Source organism: Neltuma alba, unplaced genomic scaffold, assembly GCF_004799145.2.
Source record: "Neltuma alba isolate B1F8T4 unplaced genomic scaffold, ASM479914v2 tig00011239_pilon, whole genome shotgun sequence".
Lineage (NCBI taxonomy): Eukaryota > Viridiplantae > Streptophyta > Magnoliopsida > Fabales > Fabaceae > Neltuma > Neltuma alba.
The window spans coordinates 7780-23219 of record NW_021635958.1 but is presented as its reverse complement, the minus strand read 5'-3'; the positions used below and the strand labels follow the sequence as shown (position 1 = coordinate 23219).

At 35.8% G+C, this 15440-nt stretch overlaps 1 protein-coding gene and 1 pseudogene across 10 annotated transcripts; both read left to right on the top strand.

Annotated features, from left to right (window-relative positions):
• Nucleotides 1–3751: 3751 nt before the first annotated feature.
• LOC114762703 (interactor of constitutive active ROPs 3-like) lies at nucleotides 3752–10448 on the top strand. Of its 10 annotated transcripts, none has more exons than XM_028952248.1 (4): nucleotides 3752–3957; nucleotides 5841–5942; nucleotides 6907–7078; nucleotides 8684–10448. In XM_028952248.1, the coding sequence occupies exons 2-4, from the start codon at nucleotides 5923–5925 to the stop codon at nucleotides 10244–10246; spliced, it is 1755 nt and encodes a 584-aa protein (XP_028808081.1). In that variant the 5' UTR covers nucleotides 3752–3957; nucleotides 5841–5922; the 3' UTR covers nucleotides 10247–10448. The 10 variants fall into 10 exon arrangements, with proteins under 10 accessions (XP_028808081.1, XP_028808083.1, XP_028808078.1 ...); XM_028952250.1 differs by having other exon boundaries at nucleotides 5836–5942; XM_028952245.1 differs by having other exon boundaries at nucleotides 3752–3966; nucleotides 5855–5942.
• Nucleotides 10449–10891: 443 nt separating this feature from the next.
• LOC114762700 (40S ribosomal protein S23-like) lies at nucleotides 10892–13328 on the top strand (annotated as a pseudogene).
• Nucleotides 13329–15440: the final 2112 nt, after the last annotated feature.

The following is a 15440-nucleotide window of genomic DNA, read 5'->3' as shown; positions in this document are numbered from 1 at the left end:
ATATATATGTATATATGCTTTTTTTCATTCGACATGATGGATACATCTATATTGATATTAATTTTGACGGTTTTTGGATGTGTTAAACAAAAGTAAATAAAGATATGCAATAGATTTGCTCTTATTTGCATCATTCTAGCTAATTTTATCGAAGGCCCAGAAGGCACTGTATATCATGCAATATACTGTCGGGAAGAATTTGACAAAACACATAATAATTTATCATGCAGTACTCTCTTCCATTCATAATATGAAGTCTTTCACTAATTTAGATATACCAATTAAAATAATTAATAATATTAATTTGTCATGAAATTTAAATAATTTTCAATATTGCTTTTATAACCACACTAAATTTTAATATCATATTAATTTATATTCTCTCTCGCTACTTTTATCATGAAAAAATTTTTAATGCTCATTGAAAAAAGTCTTATAAAATGTCAGGCAAAAAAAAAGTGTTATGGAATGAATGTTTAATTAAATTTTCAACGCTGTCTTTCCCAAAAAAAGGATTAGGGACTTTTTTGCCCCCCCTTTTCAATCCGGGGATCGGATGCAATAGCTAAATGATGGTGTGCAATATCGGTCAGCCATAGACCACCAGTTACTGGATCTAATCCTCCACGAAAAGTAAGAAATTCCGCGTATTTTGACCAATTCAAGGTGAAAAAGGGGGTTGCTCCCTCAGCAAAACTCCTTCGGTTTGGCAAATTTTGGTGTGGGCTGCGGAGGAGAAGAATAGAAAAGATTGCGGAACAAGTTACCGACATGGAAGCTGAATAAGATGGGATGGGCAGGTCGGCAAATGCCAAATATTGTCTGTATCTCTGGTTTCCACGTTGGTTGGGGGCCTTTTGAGATGGGTGCGTCACTTGTAAGTTATGAGGAGATAAGGGAAAAGGATTATGGGTCAGCCTAAGCAAAATCAATTTTCTTTATCCGCCGGAAAGCAACCACAATTTAAGATTCCATGGGTTGTATAAAATATCACTCCTTCCGTCTTTAATATATGATTCATTTAACTAATTTGATTAGATTAAGAAAGTTAGGTAAGTTAGTTAATTATAAGAAATGTGACACGTTTTTCCTAAAATATCATAATCATTTTTCTTAATACCCCCTCTTCCTCTTCTACTTGATTATGGTTGAGAGAGTATCTATAGGGGTAATTGAGAGAAAATTGATAAATATGAGAAATGGTTCTTATATTTAAGATCAAAACCAAATCAATAATTGGGTCCTATATTAAGGATCAGAGGAGTATTATTTTTACTATTGATGTTGCGATATTTTTTTTCAGTTTTGATGGTTGGATCTTGATGCCAATTTAAAGTAACCTTCCACCTCCAATTGTAAGACTATTTTATAATGTAATTTAGATTATAAAATAAGTTTTATATTAATTAAAATATTTTTTTTATACTGATTAAACACTCGTATGTTAGACCATACTCGCTTTGATATGCTAGTGATGTAAAATATATTTTTCTGTGCTGTATAATATATGAAAAATATTTGTTGACATATGTTAACACACTGAAATAATGGGTTATCATCAATTTTAGTTTTTTCGTCCCATCTATTTTTTCCCGGCCAGTGATTATTTCACGGTTATCAGTAATTTTGTTTATGATTTTAAAAATAAACAGAAAGAGAGCACAGTGACGTGGGCTTCGATATTTTTTAATAAGTTACGATACTGCACTTATATTACAAGAAGCAACAAGGCATGGATAATACTCCTCCGGTTCTTAATATAAGACCCATTTAACAAATTTGATTAGATTAAGGAAGTTAGGTAAGTTGGTTAATTATAAGAAAAGTGACACATTTTTCCTAAAACACCATAATCATCTTTCTTAATACCCCCTCTCCCTCTTCTACTTAATTATGGTTGAGAGAGTATCTATAGGGGTAATTTAGAGAAAATTGATAAATATGAGAAATGAGTCTTATATTTAGGACCAAAACCAACTCAAGAATTGGGTCCTATATTAAGGACCGGAGGAGTATAACAATTTCTGATTTATAATCAGTGCTATTATTCTTTTAGATTCGGCGTGATGTATTGAAGGCTGATATTTAACTTTTTTTATTCATTATCTTGTTAACGTGTCAACTGAGTTTTGGATGTCACGTTAAATCTGAAGAAATTTAAATATATTTCGATTGAACCACGTGAGTATAAAATTTCCCTCGCATAAGAAGTAGGTATTGATCCAACTCGTCAGTATCGATCTCGGAACCAGATCGAACGAAGAAGAAGCAGAAGCTCATTGCTATTCATCTGTGAGACTGGTTGGACTCCATCAAAATTCATTTTTGGGTTTGATCCATTAAAGTCGCTTTGCGTTTTCCAGGCACCGAATTGGAAAATCGGAGTTTGACTATGGGCTAAAACGGACTTCGCAAGAAGATGAGCTAAAACTATGGGCCCCACTTTAGTCCATTGGGCCTGGCCATATAAGATAGGAAACGCTCGCCTGTCCCTATGGATGGTCTTTTTTTCGTTTTTTTTCGTTTTTGCTTTTTTAACCTTCATTAGGATGGTCCTGATATCCAGCACACAAATTTATTTTTTGTATTTTTATAATGAAAAGCCTGCGAGCAAAATAACATTATATATAAGATAATTTTTATTCTCTTCTCGATGGTGATATATTATTATTTTTGTGACTGCAGTAATTGGAGTCGTTAATGAATCGTGATAACTAATCTCTTTGTCCTATTCAAAGGTCCCTAGCATTTCAAGGTTATAATAAAACGGTTTAATTAGGCTCGTTGCAGTCTTGGGTGTTATATAATCCTCACACTGAGATTGATTCCTTTTCAGAAACATCAAATTCCACGATGGCAGACACAAACAATATATATCCTGATGTTTTATTTTGCATACTTTATTGAAAAATCCTATTCTCCTCCTTCCAGTGCTAATGGTGGCATAATACATTATTTGTGAATTTTTATTTCTTAAGCGCAACCAAGGAACGCACTGCTGAATTTGAAACAGTATTTTATTAAAAAAATTGATGTTGCAACAGTTTTTTTTTTGGGGGGAAAAAAGAAACATAATGATAGTGCGAATACTGGGTTTCTACCCATTTCTCACCATTATTGTTGCCTCTGAGAATTCACTTCGCAATTACGCGCAGGGTTCTCAGTTCTGAATTTTTAAGTGACAAAATGAGCAAAGCATCGTGTTTCGTCATATTCATGGTTGTCGTATATTCAGTTTTATTCAGGGACAATATTCTCCTCAGAAAAGCATTAACCTGAAAGAAACACTTTACTTCCTAAAGATGCCAAGCTTGTACCCAAGTAGAACTTTCACCAAGATTGGACTGCACCTCACTAACTTACTTTCTTACCCATCATTTCTTTTCCTTTTTTTTTTTTTTTACGAATTTCTAAATACACTTCAACTTAACTCCCCCAACGCATCATTCTCACACCACACTTCTCTCCATTTTTTCATCTAACCTGAGGTCAGCCATTGGAGGGGGTGTTTGGGGATAAAATAAGTTACTTCACATATTTACCTGTAAAAAATTTTTAAGGTGGACTCTTGTTTTCTTCCTAATATAATCTAATCCTTTTTGACGATAGCAGGGTGAGGGTATTCACTGGTCCGTTTATATATAATGGCGCCAATCCCCAAAGGCACCAAGGTGGAAAAGAAAAGGTTAAAAAAGGCAGAAGAGGGATAAGGTGGTAACCCGAATACAGATATGATATTGTAATCCCATGCGGGGATGCGGACGCAAGCTCTTTCTTAAAACCGATTTAATCGCTGTCAGTGCGCAACGACAAATCGGTACTCTATACCACCACCTCCTCCTTTCCCTCTTTCTCTGCGTTTGCCCGTACTCTATTCCTCCCCACTCCCCCCGCCGGAAGCCATAAGCCACTTACGGATACAACAGCTTTCACCATCTTCTGCAACTCCATTCACTGGTAGTAACGGTTCGTGAGTTTCTATCGACATTTATGTTTTACATTACTGCTCTTGTTTGGCTTCTGGGAAAATGCGGAGTGGCTCCGATATCGTCGTCCTCACGCACAGCCATTGCTGTCTAAACATTAGTTTTCTTCTTCTTTTTCATTTTTCTTCTTTTTTTGGGCTGTTTGTGGTGCTGGTTAGTTCTTTCATGAAAACTATGACCCCGCAGCTCGCAGCTCTGCTTCTTTAAGGTCTGTCACTTGGTTGTAGGCTTGCAGTTTTAAATTTCGTCCTTTCCATTTTTTTCATTTTTCTTGGAAGATCAAGCTCTCCTCCTCCTCCTCCTCTCCCTCCCCCTTCCGTTTTTCTTTTATTTGGAATTTTTTGTGTTTGGACATGTTTCTATGTACTGAGCGTAATGATGCATCTTTTCAATCACTTTTTGTGATTCTCCGGGCTGGAGCGGAGGATTAGCCGGTAGGCTTTGCAACTTTTTTTATGTTATTCAGACCTTTTTTTTGAAAGCAAATCGAATAGTAGAATATCTTTTTAAAAAGAGTCGATTCATAGTGTACTTCTTTTGTTTGTTTGTTTCTGTTTCTTCCTCTTCTTTTTATGCTTTATTTTATATTTCCCTAAATACTATTACCTTCTCTCTTGTTCCTTTTTCCTTTTCTTAATTAGAAAATGTCTTCCACTATTACTTCTGTTGCATATTTCAATGTCGTTTTTTTTTTTGGGTCAGAGCATATTTCAATGTCGTTAACGTCTTAACGATGCTCTCAGGTCTGCTGTGGATCTGATTCACTCTGTTCCTCAGGAAAATCCTTAGTTAATAATTATCTGAGGTGATCTTTCAAGGATTTTATCTTTTTTCCATTTTGTCATTTCCTACTTCAGAGAACAATGCTTGAGCATAACCTGCGCTTATGGAGCATGTCTTGTTACAATCATTTTGTCTAGGGAATGATAATTTTTATGTTTGCTCGTTGGGAAAAAAAAAAAAAAAAGACACTTGCGCAAATGTCAAATAAGTGAAAGCAAAAGTTTGAGCAGTTTTTTTGGGTAAAGATATTTATGTGTTTGTCCATTATCAACGCCTGGCACTCATTTGTCGAGCCGTGCCCTTGTTTCACGGCAAAATTGGAGGTTCATAACTTTGTATTTACAATTACGAAATTGCCCATTGCTCATTAATGAAATCCAACTAGCACACATGGGTAAATTGGCATCTTCATCGTCTCATGGGTAGGTCATGAGCGTCTCTGTAATTTTCATGTTGTGTTTGTAGTTTTAGGGCCCCCTTGACCATAATGGTGGGGCCTGCTTGCTCTGAAAGGGCTTATGAGTTATCATAACAGCAGTTGGTATAAAGTTAAAATTTTCTTCATGAGTGGTTGACCTAGTGCTAAATTTTTACTTCACTTTCTTTTCCGCCGTTTTATGCGGTGCTCATGTCTCTTTCCATCTTCACATCTTCTTCAAGCAAGATTTACCTTCCTGGTACAAAAGCGATATGTTAAGTATTTACGCTTAAAAATGGGAAGGAACTTGAATTCTTAAGCATATTCGTTCCGTGTAAAAAAAAAAAAGTGAGAAAATATGCTAACTAAACGAATTACGTAGAAATGTTTAGCATTTTAGATAGATATACTATTTAGTGAATTTAGTCTGTCGACTTTATATAATTCTTCACATTTAGTTGAGTCTCTCTCACTTATTTTTTCTGCGAGTAGGGAAATATAGTGAAAATCGCAGTTACAAAATCTGGCGCATTTATGGTTTTGCAGCTTCTGATATGGGAGTGTATCCTTTCTGCATGAACTCATTTATTTGCTCATAACTTCATTTACCTTCTCATTGGATTCTCTTGTGATATTTTGCTGAACTAGTACAGTCCTTGTGGGCCAGGGAACATTCAAGGCACAGACCAAAGTTATTAACCCGCTTCACTTTCCTTTCATACAAGGCAGTTCAAAATGCAGACCCCCAAGACAAGGTAATTTTTCAAATGCTTTGCCTGTTAGTAAATTGGCATTTTTCACTTTTTCATTTTGCTCTGTTGCTTTAAAAAGTATCCAAAAAGTTAAATCAGCAACATTACCTCAATAGTGGTGATAATTATTCTCTGAATGGGCTGTTTACATTCAAGGACATACTAGCTCTCGTCTCCACTAGTTCACCCTTTCACAGTTTTTCTCCTTTGGAACTGAAAACTTAACTGTCCAATTCACCATTGAGTTATTGTCATTTTCCTTGTCAAGCTATGGGAGAGAGCCAATTTTGGACGGTAAGAATTATTGATATTGATGGTTGCGCTGCTTTTTGCATCTCATTATTTACAGGGAACATTCACGTGCTTGTTCATTATTTCTTTTTTCTGCTTTTCTTTTCATAAATTTATTTTTTTATGTCCTTCTCTGAAGTAGTTATTCCTATTGCTATTTGAGTCCACAATGGCGGTCAAATGATGTAAGAAGAATTGGCTGTAAATGGCATCGTGCAGCTCCATTCCTATTAAATGAGAGATTACTACGTACGAGACTTTATTTGACAAATATAATATAGAACTGAAAATTCATGAAGATGACAGTCTATTTAAAACTTGCTACTAACGACGAGTGTAAACATGACTTCATTATGGTGGCAGTTAGAACTATTAGCTCTAACTGAGACAGTACCCATTCCCGCAATATTATTGGTTTGAAACTTAAAATCTCTGATTCAAATATAAAGTTGGCATATTTAAATTTATCTGCTCAAATGGTTCAACCACTCTCTGTGCTTTACCAACTAAGCTGAAGGCAGTAATGAGTGGGCAGAATCCAGAGATTTAGAGATATTGCCTTATATGGTGAATACATTAATTGCAAGATTGGAGGCTTTTTAGAGATATGTATATTCACTTTCCGTATGGAATTTCCCTCCCTCTTACCTCATCATGCTACTTATTTTGATTTCAGAAGCGGATCCTCTGAAGTGCCTCAAAAGGTCTCTCCTCGCGCTGTTCGCCAACTCAGGCCTAGTCCTCTTGAGACTAACTCTGCTTCTTCGTCTGGTCAAGCTAATAGAGCATCAAAAGAAAGAAGCCCCAAAGTGACTGAACGCAGATCGCCCAGAAGCCCGGTTCCGGAGGTAATCATTATTTTTTCGTTAAGCTATGGACACGGCTTTTTTTTCAAATGTTAATTTGGGTCTGACTAAAATTTGAAATCGAATCCTTAAGCATAGGATCTCTTCCATCTAGCCCATCCGAGACTACGTCAAACGTTATATTTTAAGGCCGATGTTCTTTTGGGTTTTCTTTTAAAATTTATTTCTCAAGTGGTGCCTTAAGTTAGTCGGTTGAGGTTGCTTTTTTTTTTTTAATATTTCTTTTATTTTTGTTCTTAGTCTAACTCCCCCTTTATTAAATGCTACACATCACTTCGTATGACCCATCCACCGTATCAAAAAACAAATAATTAATTTATTGATGTTAAGAAAATTACTTAATTTAATTATTTGTAAAAAAAAAAAAGTATTGTTTGTTATCGAACAAAAAAATTGTATAATTTACACTGGAACTGTTATTGATGGGCAGCTCCTTTAGGCCGTGTTTATATGAAGGGAAAAATGGGAGGAAAATAGAGGGAAGGAAAGTATGCTCCTGGTGTTCTTTCCTTCCTAATTTTCCCCATCCAAACAAAGGATTCATGTGCGTAATCAATGGAGATAGTCTGGGTGAAAAAAAAATTGAATTTATGGAGCAAAATAAATTGAAATTTTACATTTAAGATCAAAATAAACTTCTCAATTAGTTCTCGCAATTGTATATTGCCTTGGAGGACTTTAAATTTCGCCATATTGCTAGCCTATGATGTTCGAGCTTTTAAGTTTATGCCTAAAATGTGGACTGAATAAATGGCGTAGATCTCGATGAGTTTGGTTGAAATTATAAAGACTTTTGCCTTATGTATTGAATATATGCACTGATCTCCCATGAAAATAAAATTTATGCTGCATTTTTTTCCAATTTAATTTTTACCTTTTTTTAATGGAAAAAAACTCTCCATTGACCTGAATGAATTATTTAACCAAAATATCCCCTTGCATATTTTTTATGATGTGCTTCAGTGGAAAGAAATAAAAGATAAACTGAAGTGTGTATTTTAAAAATAGAAAGAAAGTTCTTAATTTATAATGGATAATATTTTATATAGTATAAAACCTATAGAAAGGTGCACTATTCATAAGCCATAAACTGCTCAACTCAGGCTCTGTGAAAAGCTCGGAGTCCATATTCTAATTCATGACTTACCATGAGCTGTGTGGCTTCATATAAATTTTACTAGTATGTTTTCATTATTTGCTTACACTTACATTTAGGCATGAAAGAGTCATTTTCAAATATCTGTTGTCAAGCATACAAGTGTATCTACGTTAATACAGAGAGTAGGTGAGCAGAAGATATTAGAATACCGCCATAATAACTTCTGATCGGCTTTAGAAATATAGATGTCATTGGACATGCAACACTTGTGAGTTGACAGCTAACGCTTGTCTGATTCTGTGCCTCCACATTAATACTATCATCCTTTGTCTTGTCTCATTTTTTAGATTCTATTCTACTTGGGTTTTTGTAATCCCGGAGGAACTACCATGGTTGATATTGTTTTCTTCGACACATCATTACAATTTTCCATGTTTTGGTTCTTGTCTGCGGTCCTAATATCACTATATGTTTTTCTGTTGCTTAAGAGGAAGCGCCCTAGCAGAATCTCTGAATTGGAATCTCAGGTTTCTCAGCTTCAGGAAGATTTAGAGAAAGTAAGGAATCAGCTCAGTCTATCAGAATCATGCAAAAGACAGGCCCAGCAAGAAGCTGAGGAATCCAAGGAGCAACTTCAGTCGCTGTCGGAAAAACTCAGAAATTCTCAAAAGCAGCTTGAAGAACTCTCAGCCTCTAAAGAAGTTGATGTGATTGAGCCTCAGAAAAACCCAGAAGAACATGGCGAAGCTTGGCAATATGAGGTCAAGGCTGCCATGACTGAAATTCAGCAGCTCAAGGTCCAACTTGACTTGATTATTACTTGTGAGAATGCTCAAAACCAGCATACAGAATCAGCCAATGTGGAACTACTGAATCTGAAAGAAAGTTTGGCAAAAACCCTTTCTTTTATAGAGGACATGAAGAACCAGCTTAGAGAATGCAAGCAGTCAGAAGCTCAAGCCCAAGCTTTGGTTATTGAAACTCTGCATCAACTTGAGGCTGCAAAAAGAACTGTAGAGCTGTTAAGGGCTGATGCTGCAAAAGCTTTAGAAGGCTACAATTCCATTGCGTTAGAGTTAGACCAGTCGAGAGCAAGAGTGAATTCACTAGAAGCATTGGTAAGCAAGCTTGAAAATTTGAAGGCAGAGGATCCAAATCAGATCGGAGGGGATATTTATTCTCTGAAGTCTGAGATAACAGAGTTGAGATCTGCACTAGAAATTGCTGAGACTAAGTACCAAGAAGAACACATTCGGAATACAGTGGAGCTCAGAAATGCCTATGAGTTGCTGGAGCAGATAAAATCAGAATCAACGCACAATCAAACAGAGCTTCAGGCTGAGCTGAATAAAAGAAAAGCTGAGATTGAAGAATTGAAAGCAAACCTAATGGACAAGGAAACCGAATTGCAAGGTATAGTTGAAGAGAATGAGAATTTGAACTTGAAGCTTGAGAAGAGCCTATCAGCCCGCAGAGAAAACGAGCTCAAAAAGGAAGTTAAACGATTAGAGGAATGTGTGGCTGAACTGAAAGCTGATTTAATGGACAAAGAGACAACATTACAAAGCATATCAGAAGAGAATGAGACGCTGAAGATAGAAATCAAGAAGAGGTTCAGTGATGGTGGGAGAGATAAAGAGGAAGTTGAGGCAGCCAAGAAAGCAGAAAGAGAGGCTCTTATGAAACTAGGAATTGCCATGGAAGAAGCAGATAGGAGCAAGAGAAAAGCTGAGAGGGTGGGAGAGCAACTAGAGGCGGCCCAAACGGCAAACTCGGAAATGGAAGCTGAATTGAGAAGATTGAAGGTCCAGTCTGATCAATGGAGAAAAGCAGCAGAAGCAGCCGCTGCTATGCTTTCAGCAGGAGGAGGAAACAGAAACAACGGGAAGCTCGCAGAAAGAAGTGTGTCTTTGGACAGCAACTACAACAATAACCCTCTTATGGGCAAGTGCACATCTTATGTTGAAGATATTGATGAAGATTTTCAGCACAAGAAAAATGGCAACATGTTGAAGAAGATTGGGGTCTTATGGAAGAAGCCTCAGAAATAATCTTCTTGTCTAATATTTTATTGCCGCTACTTATACGGTTACTATGGTGTTTATGTTTTGCTCTGTAAATTATGCGTCTGCATCTATATTTCTGAACGAACTTGGAAAGCTTGCGATTTCTTGTTTAATGAGTTAAGCTCTACATAATCCCCTGCTTCTTCAGAACCTAGAATATCAGATGCCAAGCTTTGCCCCGGTAAAAGTTTTTGTTTGCCCTTCATGATTCTTCCTATTCTTTGTGTGGCGGTGATTAACACCCAGTTTTTAATGTATCAAAAAATTGAATTTATCCTCTTTTTTTTGCCTTTTGTTCGGGAAAAAAATGATTTTCAACTAATAGCTTTCGTCTAATTTTTTTGACTTAACTATTCCTTTTTGGTGACATGTTATTCACTTGTAGGGAATTAGGGCTTCATATATAACTTCCCATATTTTACTTTATTTCCGCTTGTACTTCATTAAACTAAAAATGTTAATTCATAAATAAAAAAAAGGTGGACCTAATATCTGAAAAAATCCATCGGGAAATGGTACGGACGCCCGCGTAAACTACTGCCAAGAAATCACATCCGCAATCGTTCGATCAATTGCTAATATCTATGTAGTTAGTTTATCATGTTTTCCTATAAAATTTCTAGATTTAACCAGAGGCTAAGAAGGATAGTTTGATAATCTTAAATCTAAAGTTTAATTTTATTTGCATTTTCGTTAGTTATCCGATATTTCATTTGATAAGCGCATCAAGGTTAGGGCTCACTCCATGGATTTGGCGGCATAGCAGGGAGTAGCTTCTTCTCGGCTCTTACTTCTTTGTCCGTCTCCGATCCTCCGCACAGAGCGGTTCGTTAACTTGTACTCTTCACCATGGGGTGAGTTTCGCTTTCCAGCGATGTTCCATTTTGCCTGCTCTACGTGTTTGTTTACGTCCAGAATCTTCGCGACAAAATTACTTGAGCGAATCCCGCAGTTGCTGTTAATTACGTATCATTTCGTTGTTGGGCTGAGGTGATGTTACCGATACCATCTGCTTGATTCAAAATTTCAATGTTGTAAAACTATGTTATGTGGTAACTTCGAGGCAACTCTTTTATTTCGATACCTCTCTTGATGTTTTCCATCTCCAATTTTTATCAAGTAATCATAGAATCCATCGAGTATATATTTGGCTGCGAATTGACAATATTTCAAATATCCTCCTTGATAAAACTATTTCAATATTGTTCTTAGAAGTTCCTGCATCTCGTCGTTTTGATGTCCGAGGAAAAGATCAGTAACAGTTTTGCAAGTTTTGCACATATTGTATGGTTGTTCTATGGGAAGTCGGTAACCTTGCTTTAAATTTTCTCTCTTGAACAAAAAAAAAATTTCGGGCGACAATACGAGTATTTCGTAAGGACATGGATATGTTCTCGGAAGAGAATTTTTCTTGTGATTACCTTGCAACTAATTATAGTAACCTACGTTATTCAGTTGAGCACTCACTTGGAGCCAGTCTCGGTGCTCATCACTTTGATGAGCATTCTAAACTCATTAAATTTAGATCGTTTATATCTTAATTAGATGGTTCAAATTTGATTTTTTTTTATTTGTTCAAAATAATTATTTTAATATATATGGAATCTAAAATAAAGATAATCCCTTAACTATCATTTTTTTTCAAAAAATAGTTTTTTATTTAAAAATAATTAATTAAAAATTTTAAATTTGAACCGTTCAAATTAACTGTAAACAGTCTAGTTTGATGAGTCTAGGATGTTCATCAAGATGATGAGTACTGAAACTGATTCTTTTTTTAATATGTTTTAACTATTGTTGGCTTCATTGTCTAAGATTATTTCTTTTTTTTTTTTTCAATTTATCATTCCTGTAGTCTCTTTTGCTTATTAACCGGTCATTTAGCAGTACTTTATGAAATGGGAGATAATTGATGTCTGGTCTTTCAGGTTCTTGTCATGTTTAATGGTATTTTTAGTTATTAAAGGTTGCAGCTAGCGTAGAGTGTCTGAATGATGGCATAAATAACAGTTATCTGGGAATTTTGTCTTAATGTCCATCTTTGCATTACCATTTTTGTCGAGCAACCTTATCTTACATAACTTTTTTAAGAAAATGAAGTGTCTACTCTTCTTTCATAAATTTGATTTTTGGTTGTTTCTCAAGCATGCTGCAAACGATGTCTTTGGTTAAAGCTGTGACTAAGTTCATATCTGCTGACATTTTTCTCCTGGTCAGGAAAACACGTGGTAAGGGAGCTGCTCGCAAATTGAGGTCCCACCGGAGAAGGCAGAGGTGGGCTGACAAGGCATACAAGAAATCCCATCTGGGTAATGAATGGAAGAAGCCATTTGCTGGATCCTCTCATGCTATGATGCTAGAGGCATTGTTCTCGAAAAGATGTGAGCCTAATCCTGTAGACGCTTTTTTTTAAAAATAAAAAATAAAAACTAATTGCTTAAAAGGCATTTGCACTCGGAGATTTGATATAATTTCTTACATAATATTCAACTCACGATCGCAACCCTTTTTAGTGGAATTGAAGCTAAGCAGCCAAACTCTGCCATCAGAAAGTGTGCTCGAGTGCAGTTGATCAAGAATGGGAAGAAGATTGCTGCCTTTGTGCCGAATGACGGTTGCTTGAACTTCATTGAAGAAAATGTAAGATTTCAGAAATTAAGATGAACATTAACAAGAGAGGAGTTGTTTTCGGTCTCAGCTCAAAAGTGCATGTTTGTTTATATGCAGGACGAAGTGCTGATGGCTGGATTTGGTCGAAAAAGGCATGCTGTCGGAGATATTCCCGGAGTTCGTTTCAAGGTTGTGAAGGTATCAGGGGTGTCCCTTTTGGCTCTCTTCAAAGAGAAGAAGGAGAAGCCCAGGTCTTGATTAATGTCATTTAGAAATCCTATCTTTGCCTTGGTAGGGATTTGAATATAGAATTCAGAAGTCGAATTGTGTTCTTTTTTGTCCGCCTTGTATGTTACATTCAAGTGCCTGATGCATGTGGAACCCGCTATTTCGATCATAACTTACGTGTTAGTTTATCGAACGATTTTGGGAGCATAGCGAACTCGTACATTGTTTACCTCTGCTTTCCCGCTTTTCTTAATCTCTGCTGTCGTGGAAATTGGAAACATGGCATCCGCCATCTATGTTTATTGCTACGCTTAAAAGAGTGATTCTCATGAAAATTACTATTCAGCCTATAGCAATGTAATAACCCCGAATGGTCTCAGACTTCTTAAAGATCAAAAGCATTTGTGATGTAGACGATGTTGACGCTCCTGACATATAAAGCATATCTGGAGGAATTTTTTGTTTTCCTTGGGAACGGGGAACTCTGTAGGCGAATCAAACGAGGATGATGTATGAACCTGCATCCCTGGATTTGCTGCTTCAGTACTCTCACTGGCAGCTTTCAATCGATTATTTTTTGGGTACCCACTTGCAAGCTTCATGATGAGATTCCTAATGTTTCCCTTCTCACTTCTCACTCTGCATATTCCATCTTGTATCTCAAATCTCAATGTTTATACTTGCTTTTTGTTTTTCCATCTTGGAAGAAGCGTTTTCCCTCCATGTATGTATTTATATTTGGTTGCTACTAAGCTAAGGGACAATTTTACTCGTTTTTGCTCCAATATGATGTGTAAAATTGGTTATTGAGAAACTACCACCATTTTGTTCTACGGAAAGCCTATAATGAATTCTTAAAAGTCCTCGTAGGAATTTACACTTTCAAGCTCTTTTGTGAGAACTGGGGGTTGCAAAGAGCAACCATAGCTCCAGAGTCCAGGGCGATTCAGATGGCCTTTTTAGTTTTTTTTTTTTTTCGGCCGGGAATTTTTAGTTATTTAATTAGAGGGGCTTTTTTCTTATCAATTAAGTTGTTTATCAGTTCAGTAAAGCGGCAGGATTACTTAACGGCGTGTCAACTTTCAAGAAATTTGAAATCCTTTATACTCTCTCTAATCCTATATATAACATGTAATTATGAATCATCGAATTATATATATAGATAAAAAAAACTGATGAATAGTAACAAATATATATTTTTAGAATATTCTTTTTTATAGAGAAAGAGGGAGAATGAGTAAAAAAAGAGGTGTAAGAAATGTAAGTAATGCAGTGATATATACTGTGAGATATAATGAATAAACACAAAAACAAATCATTAAGTATATTTTATAAATAAATAATCCTATGGTTTTCTGGACAGAGTTGAAAAAAGCATTGGCGGGACGCCCGGTGAATTTGCAACGCCCACCCCCCCCCGGGGGCGGATTAAAAGGAATTTAAAACGCGATCCAGCCAATACGGTTGATTTGTCATTGATTAGAGAGGCAAATTCAAATAATTTTCAAACTGATTACTGACGTTTTCTCACGCCCAAATCCTAACATAGATTTGGTCTGCCAAGAGAGACAAAAATCCTTACCGAAGTTGGTGCACATGCTTCCCTGAAATTTCTACCGCTTAGGGACCCGAGAAATTCTCCATCGCATTCTTCTTCATTACATTTACTCTCTTCTTATGACAACAAAGTAATTATTCTCACGGTTTTTCACGCTCGAATAGTCAAATCTCAACATAATTAATATGATACTCTGATTATTGAGTTAATTTTATACTAAATATAGCATTTATTTTTTTTATTTATCAATTTTTTTAAATTATCTATATTAGTACTCTAGCAATTATAATAAATAGGAAAAAAAGGAAGGATATTGAGAAAGATAATTATAGTATTTAAAAAAATATATATCATATTTTTTATAATTAACTAATTTACTCAATTTTCTTAATCTAATCAAATTAGTTAAATAAGTATTCCTTTAAAAGCTGGAGTATTAATTTATAAAAATATATTATCCGCGGGTCAGCAGTGTGATAATGTATGGCGGTACGACATGTTCTCACATTCTGCCTGACGCAATCATAGCAGAATATCTCGAGAACATCACTGTATTCAAAACTCAAAGGAGCTAAAAATATCGATTCCAACGGATCAGAGAGTTCAGACTCAGTCTGCAATCAGCCATGAAACATGACTTTCATTCTTTCTCCCTCCCTCTTCTTTTTGTCAAATAGGGAAATAATGATTCTTCATCTACTTTCTCTCCAACCCCCTTGACTATGATTGAAAAACAAAACAAATCCGAAATTTTCCTTACTCTCTACCAAACGGAAAAAGAGA